At 38.7% G+C, this 17,417-nt stretch overlaps 1 protein-coding gene across 1 annotated transcript in view; it reads right to left on the bottom strand.

The window, feature by feature from the left end:
- ADAMTS3 (ADAM metallopeptidase with thrombospondin type 1 motif 3) overlaps positions 1-17,417 on the bottom strand; it is a 280,263-nt gene that overhangs the window by 97,518 nt on the left and 165,328 nt on the right. Inside the window, exons 6-12 of the mRNA XM_073600537.1 lie at positions 15,593-15,676; positions 14,604-14,760; positions 14,193-14,298; positions 11,012-11,155; positions 10,533-10,665; positions 10,287-10,400; positions 1,178-1,323 (exon numbers count right to left, since the gene is read on the bottom strand). Coding sequence (XP_073456638.1) covers positions 1,178-1,323; positions 10,287-10,400; positions 10,533-10,665; positions 11,012-11,155; positions 14,193-14,298; positions 14,604-14,760; positions 15,593-15,676 — 884 coding nt within the window. The remainder of the gene's footprint in view (positions 1-1,177; positions 1,324-10,286; positions 10,401-10,532; positions 10,666-11,011; positions 11,156-14,192; positions 14,299-14,603; positions 14,761-15,592; positions 15,677-17,417) is intronic.

Below are 17,417 nucleotides of genomic sequence, written 5' to 3'. Positions count from 1 at the left end.
CAGTGAATGTGAGTTTTACCAATATTCTCTGGTGGTAAATCAATCATGTGATCTGTAAGCTCTGGCTCCCCTGTGTCAATGCAGTGGATAGGAGGGAGCAGTAAAAATGGAGGGGCAATGTAAGCCAGGGGGTGATATCATGATTCTGGAAATTCAGTCCCATTGTTGAGCCACTCGCTGACACAAGGGAGTCGCGGCTTACAGGTTATGTGAAGCTGAACAAAAAAGGGGGCCACTGCCCCTACCTATAACTGGCCATTCAGTGTGATCCTGCACCTTCAGACCATCTGCCCTCCACCTATCCATCAGAATGCATGCGCTTCCACTGTGGAGTCACTCAATTAATGATAGGAACTACAGATACCAGGGTGCCTTGGCGAGGCTCTGTAGCTTACGCATGCATTTGCAAATGTGTGCAGACTAAAACCCTGTTTTTAACGCATGCTATTAGACAGGTTGATTCCTCTGTCAGTGGGCTGGTCGGTATGTAAGCTTGTTTTTTTTCCTTGGATTTATCCTTGGCTTTGTTTATATGTGAAGCTGAAGCTGATAAAAAGAAAAGGTATTTACACAGAACACATTTACACACAGTGGACAGAGTGGGCATGAGGACAAGTTAAGCAAAGTTTTAACCTAAATTGTACTAGTTCTTACTATCACTTTATTAATAATCCCCACCATGTCCATGATCGACAGGTAGGTCATGATTGACTAGTTGCTAACCTCTGCATCAGGTAGTTAAAATGGGTAAAGATGTCACATTATGGAAATGATAGTAAAATCAGGTCTTTTGGGCAAATTTTTGTTCATCTTTCTAGAAACCATTCCATAATTGGACATTATTAGGTGAAACCAATGGGAATTAAAAAAAAAAGAGAAAATGTAAACTATAGAAGCATCCTTAGAAAACATGCTGATGTTATGGTTTATATGTGACAGAGACCCTCACATAATTGAATACAGGAGTCAAGTGTAATGAAAGAGTATGATACAAAAAAAAAGGCAAGCTCCAAACTATGTTGATGTTAAAGTTTAAATTTGACAGAGACTCTGACAATATTGAACTCCAGGGTCATGTGTAATTAATAGGAAATGCTACCCTATAAGGAGAAACAGTAAACTAAAGAATTAGCCCTAGAAAACTTGTAAAAAGGTTTAAATGCACATATACCCTTACATTGGACTATTGCATTGACGTGTTCTAAAACGGACACCAATACCACAAGTTCTTGAACAGGATCCAAATTTTGACCATGCCCCCCAGTTGCCATCTTGTTTGACTTGGTTAGTGGTTCTCCACATACAGTGACCTTTGTAGCACCACTAGAAAAGAACATAACAAAATAGTTCAGTGTGATTATTTGTTTCAAATGAAATTTATTGAATTTATCAAAGAAAAAACAACTGATGCAAAACATGTTCAAATAATACATTCTAAATCAATACAGAAGATGTGGACATCAAACAAAAGATTACATATGGATATGGTATGTAACGATATGATAGCAGAAATAATAGTCATAAATCTTTATGTCTAATGCATTTATGTAATGATAACAAAAACACATAATCTGTACAACCCGCCTTGTTTTCAATATACAGTCGCCACAATAAAGAGCTCATTTACTTAAAGTTGGTACTGTGTTCTTATTCCTCATCTTTAAATTGATTGGAAAGGCAGAAGGTTTTTTATCTTAATGCATTCTATGCATTAAGATAAAAATCCTTCAGTGTGAAGCAGGCCCCCTCAGCCCCCCTAATACTTACCTAAGCCCCATCCCTGTCAAGCGATGTCCACGAGTGCCTCAGCCATCCAAGACTCTCCCTCCTGATTGGCTGACACAGCAGCAGCTCCCGCTGCTGTCATATAAAGTCAGTTAGCCAATCAGGAAAGAGAGGGACGGGGCCAGGCCACGGCTCCGTGCCTGACTAGACACAGGGAGCTGTGACTCGGCTCGGGTGCCCCCATAGCAAGCTTCTTGCTGTGGGGCCACTCAACAGGAGGGAGGAGCCAGGAGCACAGAAGAGGGGCACCAGAAGATGGGGATCTGGGCTTCCCTGTGCAAAACCACTACACAGAGCAGGTAAGTATAACATGTTTGTTATTTTTGTAGAAAAAAAAAAACCATGACTTTACAATTACTTTAATTCTGTATGTAGGAAAAAGCATCAAATTGGAAGTATTATGAATTACATGTTTTACAAAATAAAATAAAAGAGAAAATTAGAAGGATGCTAGTAAGAAGTAGGGAGTAGGGAAATGAAATAAAGATAGGAGAAAGATAGCTACCAGTTTAGCCAAAGTGTGAGAAACTGAAATAAAGTGTCTGAAGACAAGGCTCTAGTTTCTTCTATGGCACATATAGGATCAATTTTGTACAACCAATCTTTTACTGAGGAGATTGAACTTGATTTCCACTGTAAAGGAATCAACATTTTGGCTGAATTGAGAAGATGGTTATTTTTTTTTTAGCATTGTAGTGGTATATCAGAAATATGTAATGATCAGCATTCTGGTATCCAATCTATATTCGTTTTTGAGATTGTGAAAATCAATTCTTTCATACGGCTCCAAAATGGTACGATCATCAGGCAAGTCTACCAAATATGGAGCTATGTTCTTGCTGATATCTCCAGCATTAAGTAGAATACCACTGGGTTAGAAATGTATAATAAGCTTCTTGTAGTCAAGTGCTGATAGAGCATTTATGTGCTAAAGTGCAAGCTCTTTCCATTGTTTTTGAGAAAATGTTACCTATAGAGCAACTTCCAATAAATTCCTATATTTTCTGAGTCTCTATGTTTAATATCATAGTATAGGCTATAAGTATATGAGATGGAATGTGTAAAACTAGTGCCTTGATCACAGATATTTTCAGACTCAATAAGACTCCTAAAGAAATCATGTATATTTTTTATGGTTTCTGATAAAGTTATGAATTTGGAAATAAATCCAATTAGGTATATTGCCACCTTGTATACCTTCTCAATGTGATTATTTGAACATACAGTATATACATAATCATATGAATACAGATCAGAATATTACACCTATATTTATGAACAATCAAGAAAATATAATAAACAGGTATTAAAACTTTCTTGGTATTTCTCCGAAAGACTATACATAGAAGGTCTTATTATACCATTTTAAACGTGTTACCATTTTTGACGTGTTTGGTATTAATTGAGCAAGTTAGAAAAATTACTCCTATATCATCATAGTTTTTTGTTGCAAGTCCTTAAGTCTCCCAAGATCATCACTGAAAGACCCGGCATAGTAAACAGTGAATGCAGGCTTACTATGCCCTATCTTTCTGTACCAATCTTGGGAGATTAGAGCAAAGACATTCTGATGGCAAAAGAGTCAAGAGGGCAGTCTGCAAGTCTCATATATATATATATATAGGAAACCGTTGTAGCAGACAACACTTTTGTAAGTACACCAGATACAGATTGTCAGGGTACAACTGGAGGCAGAGTCTCTTTAAAGTTAAATGTGTATTTTAATATTTTTTCTCTGTCTATGTTGTAATGCAAGACTGTTTGGAACAAACAAAACACTATTTCTTCCAATTTGTGTGGTCTTATGTCCAGGCTTCTACAGCCTTTACTAGGTGCTAGTCTAGAAAGCAGAGAATAGTTCAATAAGTGCCGCCAGGTACCCTTGAGTATTAAAAGCATGGATGTGCTGTACCACTTACATGTGAACTGTAAAATAAAAGTCTGCAAAAACAATATTCCAAACAGTTACCAGGTTCACTTTAGCCAATACGGGAATCCATGTAAAAATTCTAATAAAAAAGGTAAGCTGTCATATAATTAATCCTTGTAAAAATATGAATATCCATATAATTAATAGCAATAAAAATACCATCTAATATTGGCAGGAAAAATCTCCAATAAAGCAGCAGGAGTTTGTATTTGGCAGGTTAAGATGTGCAGCTGAAGCCACCATCATTATGTCATTTCAGTTAAAAGTTTGTTATTTTAGGATGGTATATGCAAAGTGATTGCTTATATGGAATGGCATTGGCACCAGCCTAGCCAAATAGAAATACATTTTACTTTGTTACTGGAATGCAAAGCACTATATATAAAGTGGCCTGGCTAGGCCTGTACTGGTCTATCTTCGAGTGGCTGTAAGTGAAATTGACTGGGCAATGGTAAACAAAGATTCTGCATTGAATATTTCTAATTCCGAATACAATATCAATAATGTTAAAGTGATAATTTGCATAGAAATACCATGGACCCTTTTTAGTAAAATTACAATTGGTTTACAGAAATTATAAATTAAAATGGTTCATTAAAACCAAGGTAATTAATTTAAAGTTTGGTGGAACTGAACAGAATGATTATGCAATGTAAAAATGGCTCCAAGACACAATTTTCTGGCTTTCCCTTTGCCATACTCGCCTGTTCTCTGGACCTGTCCTTCACAGATTGATCCAACAATGTTGTGCTTGACCTCTTCCAGGTTGAATGATGCTCAGCGTCATTCAACCAATTTACTGTAAGCCCAGATCATTGAAGCTTTGTCCCTCTCCCTAAACTAAAAGAAGATGGAGCAGAGAGCAGTATCATGTCATTACAGTCTCTGCCGTTTTTAGGATCTACCCACCACCAGAGGAACAAGAGAATAAAGAGGACATATATTATCACCAGACCAAACCCGAAAACACCCAGGAAAAAGTATGTATACGCAATTTTTATGAAGGGTGCAGAAATCCTCCCAGGGTGTCAAGGTGGGGGGAGGGGGCCTTGGGGAAAGGTAAGGTGCCCAGATTTAGTAAATATGTAATTTGGGGAGCATGGGGGAACTAATAATATCCCCTTCTGAAACTGCTAGTTGCCTGGCTATAATGTTCATCTTCTTGCTTCAGTACTTTCAATAACTGACCCAGAACAAATATGCAGATATGAACTTTTGCCTTCTCTGCAACTTGCCTGATTTGTACTTTTCCCAGGTTATTGACTTTAAAGTGGTTGTAAACCCTTTTTTGGGACTTCTACCTATAGGTAAGCCTAGAATAAGGCTTACCTATAGGTAGTGGAAATATCTCCTAAAAGTGCGCCGTTTAGGAGATATTGCACTTGTAGTCCACCAATAAAGTGAAAGGGGCATGCGCTGGCAAGAAACGAAACTCTGTGCCGTTTCTTTCCTAGCGTGTCGCGTTACCTTGAGCATGCGCGGGAGTGATGTCACGCGGCTCCATCGAATCACAGAGCCGGAGTCCGCGGCCCGGAAGGAAGAGGGGCTTGAAGATGGACGCTGCCTACACAGGGGACATCGCTGGATTCTTATGCAGGTAAGTGTCACATAATGGGCTAGTATGCGATGCATACTAGCCCATTTTGCTTTTAATTTTCAGGCTATACAGGGAGCAAAAGAGGAAGTAAAACCCATCAGGGTTTACTTCCTCTTTAAGAAAATGAAATCAAAGCTTTCAACGGTCAATATAACAGAAAGTCAAATAATATTTTTAGAAGGAGGACAACAGTGACATTTCTACTTCTCCAATGACAGGCTTACTTTCAATCCTGCTCAATCACATCAGCAAAGTGTTAAGTGTATAATGCAGTAACTAATTACTGTCAGTCAGAATTCACATTATTGAAGGTACACCACTCCAGGGCAAGATATAAACTGAGTGATTTGGGCAATACTGATTCTGCATTAAGCAGAGACACTTAATTTTACACACAGGGTGATTCACTAAGAAGAAGGCACCGCACCAGTTTCTTACATTAATTGGTGCACCATAAAAGTCATTAATTGAACGTGCGAACATTGAAGCGCAAATAACGATAATAAATACCTGCATATGTTAACTGCAACTGGCGCTAGGGTAACTGTGGTAACTTATCTCTTCCTCAGAGAACAGTGAGCAGGGCATGGTGGTAAAACCCTACCAATGTCTTTCCTTAGGGACACACAGGTCAGTCTAAATAGTTTTCCAATTAGGTAAATTGCACTCTAGCATTTTGCTGTGTACACCCCAAATTATTAGGTATCTTGGACTTTGAGGTTTATTTACTAAAGAAAAATCCACTTTGCACTACAAGTGCACTTGGAAGTGCAGCTGCTGGAGATCCAAGGGGGGACTTGCAAGGAGAATAAAAAAAACAGCATCTTTGCTTCTACATGACTGGGTGAAAAAATCACCAGTGCTTCCCCTCAGAGTTACAATGAGTACACTTGTATTGCAGAGTGAATTTGTCTTTAATAAACCCCAAAATACCTAATAATTTGGGGTGTACACGGCAAAGTGCTAGAGTGCAATTTGCCTAATGTGTGTCCCCAAGGAAAGACATTGGAAGGGTTTTACCCTCACTTCCTGTTTGGCTATGTGACAGGAAGTGAAGTGAATTTTCAGAAAAGGGACACAAAGCCCAACCTAAAAAAGACAAGCAGGGGTTCTAACACTCACTTGGTTTCCCTCAAATGCCCACAATTAGAATAGGATTGTCTTGAGCTAGATTTTAGCTCAGTGCTCTAAATCAGTGCTTCCCAACCCTGTCCGCAAGTATCCCCAACAGGTCATGTTTGCAGGTTTACCTTCATCTTGCACAGGTGCTTTAAATCTGAGTCAGTGGCTTGGTATTTTGGACAGCTATTTAGCAAAGATAAATTCCCAAAACATGTCCTGTCGGGGGTACTTGAGGACTGAGGCTGAGATCCATTGCACTAAAATGGAAAATTGAATATTTACCTCTCTGTCATTTTCCTTTCCTGGTCACTATCCATGGCTGCATATGCATGCATATGCTACCATGCTTGCACCAGGAAAGTAGTTTTTAGACAAATCACACCTTTTTTTTGTGCCATGCCAATCAGCCTAGTTACACTGCAGCTGGGAAATCTCTTGCATGAAAATTGTTTGGGGGGGTGTAAAATGCATTACTTGGATTGAGCATGCATCTGCAAAACAAATTATTAACAAAACAGGACTTGAAAAAGCAAGGAAAGCAAAAAATCACATGTATGTTAATTTGAGACACTAACAGAATACAGCTTTGAGGTCTGACCATTTTGCAGAGGAAATTAACAGGAGTTAAAAGGACTGCACCCACAAACGGACAGTCTCTTAAGGATTTAAACATTTAGTAGTCACAACAGCTTGAGGAAGATTTTGCAAAATAATGCAGCACAGACAATTAAATCAAAGTGAATCTAACAACCTACAAAACAACAAACATTGAACAACATCAAAAATATTTCAGTGAAAAATATCCCCCCCCCAAAAAAAAAAACAAAAGTAAAAAATACTTGCTCTAAAACACATCTGTTTTGCAAAGACATAACAAACAAAATACAAAGAGAAAATACATGTGTTACAAACTCTATAAGAACACCCATGCTAATGAGGCAATTGAAAACACATGCACAGTCCATGAAACACACAAAATGCAAGTTCACCCAATGTAGAGACAGAACTTCAAAGTGGGTACACCTGTTAAGGATGTCCGTAATTACTAACCCAAAAAACACACTCTCTGAGCATGCCCAGAAAAATCCAAGTGCTGTTCACACACAAAAAGCACAAAAAAACCCCAAAGTCCCTGAGCATGCCCAGACCAACCCAAATGCAGCTAGTACAAAATAAGCCACCCCCCTGTCCAAAATTAAGCACATCATCCAGCATGCTACAAAATTACAGATGGGACAAACACCCCCAGGTCCAGGGGGGCAAACAAAGAGCCTAACATGTTAAAAGTTATACAACAAATACCATTGCAGCCTATGGGAACTGACTTGTTAATTTTGTGAGTCCCCACTTGGCTGGCTTATATTCTAGTTATTGGTCTTAAAATGGGTATGGGGGCCCAGGTCCCACACTGAGGGACATATATCAATGTCACAAATTTGGACAACCCCAAAAATGAAACAAGGAGAAGTACAAATCTACATTGCAGCTGCAAGATTTAAACCCAAAACAAAAAATAGCCCCCCCAACACATACAAGGCCATTGGGTCTGTTAAGGCTTAAAATGAGAACCCCCACATGAAAAATACCACCCAGACTAAAAAAATATTGTGCCCCTCCCACACACTAACAAAACCCTAGCCAAACACACAGGAAGCCAGCCCATGAAAGGGGGTGAATGCTTGGGGGCAGGAGGGGCTCGGGCAAAGTCAACAACCTTGTTCCCTTAATCAGGGGGATAAGGGCCTTTTCCACACAACCCTAGGCTGGGGTTGTGGGGGGCTGCAGACAGGGGGGCTTTATCGAATGTGGAAAACCCCTTTAAACTAGTGGTAACATAGTGCTTTGTGGTTGGTATTGGGCTGAGCCCAACATGGCCCAAAGGCAGCCAGCTATGTTGAGTGCATGTGGCCTTGTATTGTTCAGGAGAGGGTTGGGCGATCTCTCTTCTCGACCCTTTCCTAGCTGGCCCTGTTGTATGCTCTGAAAAAGGATGTGGTTTGGATTTGTGAAGGTAGCTCACAGCCTTTTGAGAATGGAGTGTGGAGTTCCCCTTTAAAAGCAAAAGCTAGCCCAAGGAAATCATATGCATTAGAGGGGGGAGGTTAAATGCCCTTTTAGGAAGAGCTAGAGGAGCGAGAGTCTTTTTACATAATTTTAATAAGGTGCATGTTACATGTTGGCAATGTAACATGCTAACATGACCAGTGTGCAAATCTCCTTTAAAAATATATATAGGTGAACCAGCATAAAAAAAAAAAAAAAAAAAAAATGCAATTGCATGTGCGTTGCGTAACATTTACTAAGATTTTGGAACAAACTCATTTGAACGAGTGCAAGAGCCGCTTGCGCATGCGCACTGCTCACAATGATCTCACGCAATTCTAAACGTACTTGCGGGCACAGCAGGCTTTCTCTGAAAAAGTTACTTTCTCATTCTATTGTGGGCATATTTGTTACTTGGGCAGTTGTTACTAAACTTCTTCACATCACTTCACATCACCCCATAATATTGGCACCTCCATCTTCTGTTAATATTGAATTGAAGATGCCGTGCACCATGTCCATAGTGGCCCACAGATTGCATTCTCCCTTGCGCCGAGATCGCCAAGTAAACGGGGGATTCGCGCTCTGTACCCGGCGCACTGTTTCGTAAATATGAAAATGTGCGTTGCGCCTCGCTGTGCACCTCTACTGATGGCGTGCGGCTTTCATAAATCAGCCCCACTGAATTGCTTAGCCCAAAATTGATTGGAAAAAAAATACTCTTTCCTTTTATTTTGCAGAGGAGGTTGTATATTTAGGGTGGCTTTGTTTATATAATATGGTATTTTTTATACTTGTGTTTTTTTTCCTTTTTTGGTGTATTAGATCATATTTGTGTACTTTTTTTCTACTTTTTTGCTGTTCTCTAAAATAGGGAAATATTGAGGATGATGATGAGCCTTTTTTTGGCCCAAGATAAAGTCCAGTATAGGTAAAAGGAGCTTCTCTAACAGTCAGAAGCTATTTAAAGTCCACTGGACCCTAAACACTACCAATACCCACCTTCAATTTAATATTACCATTGGCTTCAATCCATTTGGCCAAAATGGCTAAACTTTGCAGAATTCTCCAAATTTTGGCTGAAATTCCCTGTCCAAAATTTGAATTGGTTACAGTGCTCCCTGCACTGTTTTATTTAATTTTTTTCTGACACACCAACAGAAAAGCACAGGCAAAAAGGTAGCACACAAAGTTGAGCCCTTCTATTAGTTATATTCATTAAGGATTCACCTAAAGAAGACCATTCTGTCAGTAAACATTGTCTAGTTGAGTGCCCCCTTGAGCTCAGCTTTGGCAGCCTACATATTTCTTTTAAGACAGGTTTAACAGAGAATCTCCAGGAAAACTATGATAATTAATTGGGGTGAAGGGTAATCAGAAGAGCATTTTGAGTGAAATGATGTTTATCTTTGTAACTTCGCTGTTTAATTCCAGCATTGTAATGTTCCTTCTGTGATCTCCCCGCTACATTGCTCCTGCTCATGTTATGCCAGATGATTCCTCTGTAAAGTCAGTAAAGCTGACATAAATTTCAGCAAGACAAGGTGGAGCAGATCACCAAAGGAACCTAATGGAGCTGATTGATCATATAAGGGCTACAAAGGTTAGCATAGTTGTAAACATAGACTGTAATGTTTAAGTAATGGCTTCAGTGGCACTTCATGCTTCTGTGTTTTAACACAATTAATGCAAATGCATAATAATTTATGCAAATAACGCTAAACTGCTGGTGCTCATTTGTTTACTCTATGCATGTAACATTAAAAAGGTTGCATTTTATTAATCTCATATAAACAAATGGTAACTTACTTTTCCAAGAGCACATTCCGTTCCATCGAGAGGAGGACCTTTTTTGGTCTTACAAAAATATGGGTTATCAGGATGGCTGCACCACAACTGCTTGCAAGGGTCAAATGTACGGAACTGAAAAAATATATTTGCTTAACATTAAATTTAAATAACCAAGACAGCTTTTAACAGAAACCGAAAAATATAAAAAAAAAAATTATTACACAAATAAACATAAACTAAACATTTAAAATATGTATAGCGTACAGCTGTGCACATTTTGTAGCCCACACCAAAGTCAAAGCGGCACTGTTCATCCATAGAATAGTTAATTCCGGGGAGGTCTGGAAGTTTCGGCCAGTCATGCTCAAATGGGTCATCCAGGAGGCAATCATACAAACTGAAAAACATAAAAATATGCTGCTTAACATAAAATCCCTGACGTTACCATTGAAAAGGTTTCTAGGTAAATACATTTTCACTGTTAAACTGTAGCTCTAGACAGACAACTTAATACACATTTTAAATATGCATATCTTTACTGGTTAAACCACCAAATAATGTGTAATTCTATTCATGATCAATAAAAATTAAGTATTCCTGAAAATTCGCCTAAATGGATAGGTTTATGGTCCAGGAAGTGTATCATTTACATTTTTGTGTGCTAAGCAGGTGTATATTAAAGAGCCCTTGCAACTCTAAAGAGGTAAAAAAAAAAATTAAAAAAAAGGTAAACATTGAATTACTGAATATGTCTCTTCAGCTCTTGACCACTGCATCTAGACCAGTGATATCGATGGAACGCTGCTTGCACCAGAGGAGCCATAACACTGCCCATGCTTGTTTCATCTCCACATCGATTTCCTTGTCCATCATGTTCCATTCCTAGACTGGATGTATAAACAAATTATGTTGGAAGAAGCTTATTGATATTTTGTGTCAATCTAACAATACAAGCAGGAGCAGATGAATATTACTATATCACAATTAGGTTTATTAAAATTGTAGCGGGGATGACCTTTGCAGCTCCTGCCATATTGTGCAAGTATGCAGAGCGTATTTTCATATTATGCCAGATCCTAAATCTGGGGTTTCCCTCTGCCATTGTTGACAGATCTGTGCTCCTCATTGCCACTCTTTAGCTTTTGCTATCATCTTTTCCTGCATGTCTTTCAAACCTACATCTTCTCTCTTCAGTCATTGTGTGGCAACTAATCATCTATTTCCTGCACATGCTTGCTGGAGTTACATTATTCTGGCATTCAGGTTGACTAAGTGTCTACACTGCTCTGTACATGTAGTGCAGGCAGTGTACACACAAACCATTGGTAGGAAAAAAATAAAAATTTTAGCAGAAGAGACATGCACAGTTTCTTCTATCAAAAAAATCCATCAGATGGCATTTTTTTTCTTAATTAAGTTTGACTATAATAATGATGCTAAATGCAATGACAATCTGTAAGCCCATAGGAATCACTGGCAAATCCCCTTTCTGTACTTAAACTTTTGAAAATGGATCTGTATAATAATAGTAGTATGTTACTTAATCTAAGCTATGGAGTTGACAGAGGAAATATGGCTGCTACATTTTCTCAAGACAATAGATCTATTTTGGATGATGGTACCTTTTATTATTTTTTATTAATAGTTGAACTCGAGGCACACATCAAATTCTACTCAAGATAATAGATGACGAACCTTAGAGCTTATGAGAAAAGGAGCTCTGACTGCTGAGATCATGGCATTTTAAATAGGCGTGCAGGTGTCTATGCATTTTAATTGTGTTTAGGTGCAAATGTGTCCTTGGGTTGTCATGTGTAAGACCCCATACACACTATTAGATTTTCTGCACATTTTTGTCTTCAGATTTACCAAAACCATGTAGTGCAGGGGCCTGCCTGATTGCATACAAATTGAAGTTCCTAAGCTTTGACCTCATATTATATGGTTTTGGTAAATCTGAAGACAAAAATCTGCAGAAGATCTAATAGTGTGCATGGGGCTTTATGCTGTGATGTTACAGACACTGACCTTGAAACTCCAGCCAATTGCAAATGTTTCTGCCCCCTTATCTTTAGTATAAACGTTGTCACAGCTTTATTGGCAGTTTACCTTGCCATCTCTTGGGATATTGATGACTGTTTTATCCCTTACAGTGCAACTGTGCTCAGGCTATGGATAGCAAAACATTTACATATTCTTAACAAACAGTGAAAGAGCTTTAAACAAGCCCTCACTGACCTCTATAGCTGCAGGTACTATAAAGTAATTCATACTCAAATTTCACATCAGAGACTCTTACAAGTTTCTGCTCACCATAGAAAACAAGAAGAGAGAAGTTGTAGATTCAATGTTTCTGTTGTGAATTTTGAAGTTTTTTTTTCTCAACAATGCCTACAGAGGTCAGTCAGGGTGTCCTTCTAAAGTGATGTTATTGTATGATCAGAATATTTAAATAATTTAATGTGCATAATATGGTGTTCTTTGCATCTTTTTTCCTTTTTGATACAGTCAAATGTCTGTCTGATACTCGTGATAGGTAGGTTGCTGTCATGCTCATGCATCACTAGTTAATTTATTATTCATAATGTTTGAATATCATTGAGTTAATTTTGCAAGATTTTAATACAATTTACCATCAAATCTCAAGGTCACAACATGATTATAGCTACTGTATTGGTTTTAGCACATAAATGTAATAGTGTTTTGTCTACATACAGTATTGCTTATGTACATTCAGCTATGCTCACAAATGTACAGACTACTATTTTTAGATCTCTTTTTACAGCATTTTAGCTTAATGACTTAATATCATCATATCATGTTTTATCCCTGACGAAGGGTACACTGTAGGGTCTCTGAAACATGTTGACTGTAGCACCTGTTTTATGTTTGGAAGAAAACCTAATTTTGGCTTTAACCCTTGGTGTGGCACTTCGTTCATCACACTCAAAATAACGCTTACAATCCAAGACAACTGTTCCAGTTCTTCAGTTCACAAAAGAAGCCTACATATCACCTAGATGTCCTATTGGGATACCACCAGTATGTATTTGTCAAATATATTATTAGCACCTACGTATATCCACCTAAGTTTCCAGCACCATTAATCTACTATTTAAAGCATGATACTCATGGTAAGGGCCAGCATTTAGGTTATTGTTTAGTTATGGTCACAAGATAGTCATAGTTTATCTGTGACTGGCAACTGTTTTGGGTCGTTGATGGTTAAAGAAAACGTGTAACTGCACTATTTCAATAAAGCTGTGGCCTTGCCCTTATTCCAAATTAATTTTTGTTTCTTTGTTATTTATACGGTAAGGTTACAGTGATTATTATGTTGGATTTATGTGCTTTTAAGTAGTCAGGGCATAACAAGCATTAGAACACAGCAATTGTGTGTAAGACTGTAAATAAAATTCAAATGTCAGATAACTGAATCACCCTCTTAAAAGTACACTAATTTCTACACACTGTTATTGTACATATATGCAGAAAAGCAAACACAACAGGTTGAGTTTGCTTCTTAATATACTGTTCATAAGTACAAAACAAGTCAAAGGCTTTCCAGACTGTATCAAAGAATCAGACATTTCAATGTTGTCTGGGGTACTGATTACACAAGAGCAGTGTAGTTTTTTGTCTTTTGTAATTCATGAACAGAAACATGTTTGGGGCCTCTGAAATCTACAGTCACAAATTCCATAAACTTTCTTTGGATAAAGTGTTTTCATCAGTACACAATGGTATTTAGAAAGTACATAGGAATTGGTTATGACTAGTCAGTCAAACAGAATAAACTGTTAAAAAATTGTTAATCCAAACTGGGATTCACCCTTTCCTAAGCCTTCTCAGATATTATAACCTGGTCAAGAAAAGAGATTTTTTATCAGTATTAGCCACCCTCTCATTTACAGTTCTACTTACACATGGCCAGTTTCATGGGCAACCACAAAGGCTGAAGAGAAACCGTCTTCATGGTTCAGCGTGCAGCTTCTTATAGGATGACACATTCCAGTCACTGGAGCATAGCCTTGTATGACAAACACAAGAGAGTAATAAAATTCTTTAGTTTTTTTATAATTTATAATGCAATGGCATGATAAAAAATTGTATTCACAACCTTAAAACCAGTGCAGTGACTCCTTGACCATGCACAAAACTGATACCATGCCCTGTGGTGACCCTCAACAAAGTAAAGAATTTGAGAAGGCTCTGCTCCTCCTCTTTTTGAAAGCTGAAAGCATTTATGACCTCCTTTGTTGCATTTGAACTAAGAAAACAACCTTCTCTAGGACAATGTACCCATGCTGGCTATTGTTTCTAGAATTTGTGTACCTTGCATTCCAGCAGGACCAAAATCTTGTCTTGTCAAAAAAATTGCATGGTCGTGGTGTTCAGAATGGTTGGGGTCAGATTTTTGCTGTTGGTATGCCCATCGGCACACATTGTCAAGACTTCTTGATGGGTTTCCTCTTTCAATCAAACTGATAGACTACAAGAAAAAAAAGATGCAAGATAATACCCTAAAATGAGTGCAGTAAGCAATGATACACTATGATTTAATTACATTATTGTAGTTGTCATAATAATAGCAACAAGGTTTGCTTTAAGGCAAAACAAGATTTTCTCTATAAGCAACCTCTAACGTTACCAAAATTCTCTGAATGAACCTTCTCAAGTAAAGAGCCATTCTGCGTTGTTGGATTTTTCTAGCCAATTTACAGTTTATTGTTCACCTTGCCTTCCTCCACCAGACAAATTGCCACGGGGGAAGGTTGTTTACCATGCTACACTTCGATTTCTCTATATTTAAACATGCACATTTGGATGAGCTGAACATGCATGTTCATGGAAAATGGTTTCAGGCAAAAGATCATTCACTGGCCAGATTGTGCCTGCATATTTGAACGTCACATTGTGCCTGCATATTTCAACATGTTTGCAGGCAGACAGATTTTAATGAACTTATTTACCAACATAAATAAAAAAGACCCATGTGATTAGGCACAGCCTGATTAGACTGTTTAGGACTGGTCTTTAAAATATCCTACTGCTTGTGCTTTTATTGGAGCAACCAAAATATTAGCATATGGCTACATTTTAAGGATGTATGGTCTGAGAGCAAAAGTCCTATCCACAGCAAACAATGAGACTTTGCTGTACGTTGACTACCTGCACTGTACATGACAGCTGGGATGTGATTGGTTACTATGGTCATTGTATTTCCTATACATATATGCTTACATAACCCTACATGACAATTATCACCCTGAACAGCTTTATCTTGCAAAACAGAAGATCATCATGTTAGTCATCTTTTTTACCTTTGCATAACCAAGCATTATCATTCGAACCAGGACTACATTAATGTGAGCACCAATGGAGTCATCATGATAAATTTCATTAACCTACAGAAGAGATAATGACAACAATAATGAATTTAGCCTTATTTACTAACAGAAAAAAAATGAATAGGTCAACAACACACCCAGTGTAGCAAATATTAGTTACATGACAATCTCTTACTAGATTTTAGACTGTTTCTCAACCTTTTACTCCTGAAGAACCATTTAAATAATTTTGAGGTCTTGGGAACCCCTTTTAAAAATGATTATACCTATGGCTCATTGTAAATGAATGTGATCCCCATGTGCATCACAGAGACACAAGATTGACAGGCAGAGCCCCCATTCTTTTCATATAAAAGATTAAGGAATCCTGGAAACATATTGGTCCATGCTGTTTTTTCAAACACTGAGCCGCCGATTTTAGGTACTACTTAGTTGCACACACATCAGACAAATGGGCATGTCGGCATTGTGTCCAATTTAATTTTGTAATTAGAAACTAATTTTTCACACACCCCAGAACAGGGAAAACAGGGAAAATAATTCTATATTTTCCTAGATGTCCCTGTGCTCAGGCATACTGTATCTTGGACAAACACCACATGGGGTTTGTATCAGATTTACTGAGCACAGAAATGAAGTGAGGATGTTCCATTGTTTGTTGAGACCTAATTATTGACCAGTGAACTGCATACTTGCCAACAGTCCCGACAATCCCGATTTTTGGACCCTCATCTCGATCTGAGGCCATCGCCGATCAAAATCCCGGGATTTTGCTTTTGTCCTGGGAAATCGGGACTGTTTTTGGCACTGCAGCTCTTGGCTCCAAAAATATGCCTTCCGCTGCCACCGCGAGATCTCTTTCCGGCTAGCAGGCGTTCAGTGGAGAGGGGAGGGGCCTCCGATCTGTGCAGCCAATTGGCTTCTCTCTTCAGTGTACAAGTAGACAATTCTCTTGCACACTGAAGTCGGTTAGATGCACTAATGTGCAGGAGGCACTCCACTGGGGACACCTAATGTAAGGAGGCACTCCACTGGGGGCACCTGATGTAAGGAGGCACTCCGCTGGGGACACCTGATGTAAGGAGGCACTCCGCTGGGGACACCTGATGTAAGGAGGGACTCCGCTGGGGACACCTGATGTAAGGTGTAAGGAGGGACTCTGCTGGGGATGCCTGATGTAAGGAGGGACTTTGCTGGGGATGCCTAATGTAAGGAGGGACTCTGCTGGGGACACCTGATGGCATCTGGTGGCAGGCGACGTGGAAAATGACACAATCGGGGCTCCCACTGATTCAGCATTATGGTGAGTTGAACTATTTCATTTTATATTACAATGTAATAACACAAATAATGCACTTCAATCATCCTGACGCCATAACAACCATGGTGCCAGGATGATTGAAGCACTAACACCAGGTGTTGGAGTATGGAATACACATATTTCTATTGTGGTGTAGGATCTGGGCCTGCTGTCCCTCCATCCCTCTCTCTCCTTCCCTTCCTATTTCTTTCTTCCTTTCTTCCTCCATCCCTCGATCATCCCAGACTCAGGTCACACCCTCCTTGAGACACACCTCCTTAAGCCATGGCCGCTATTAAGTTTAAACCACTCCCATTTTTTGCACCCTGCATTTTCCTTTCCCCTCTACACCACGCCTAAAAATGAATGCCCCGCCCTCTAATCATAATAAGACTCTACCTACAGACAAAAAAGTGTCCCTATACATTTTTTTACAATGTTGGCAACTATGGAACTGTGATATGATATTGCCTATGACAGGTAATATGTATAGGTAAT

Source organism: Aquarana catesbeiana, linkage group LG01 (assembly GCF_042186555.1).
Source record: "Aquarana catesbeiana isolate 2022-GZ linkage group LG01, ASM4218655v1, whole genome shotgun sequence".
In the NCBI taxonomy this organism is placed as follows: Eukaryota; Metazoa; Chordata; class Amphibia; order Anura; family Ranidae; genus Aquarana; species Aquarana catesbeiana.
This window is presented reverse-complemented; position numbering and strand designations above follow the sequence as displayed.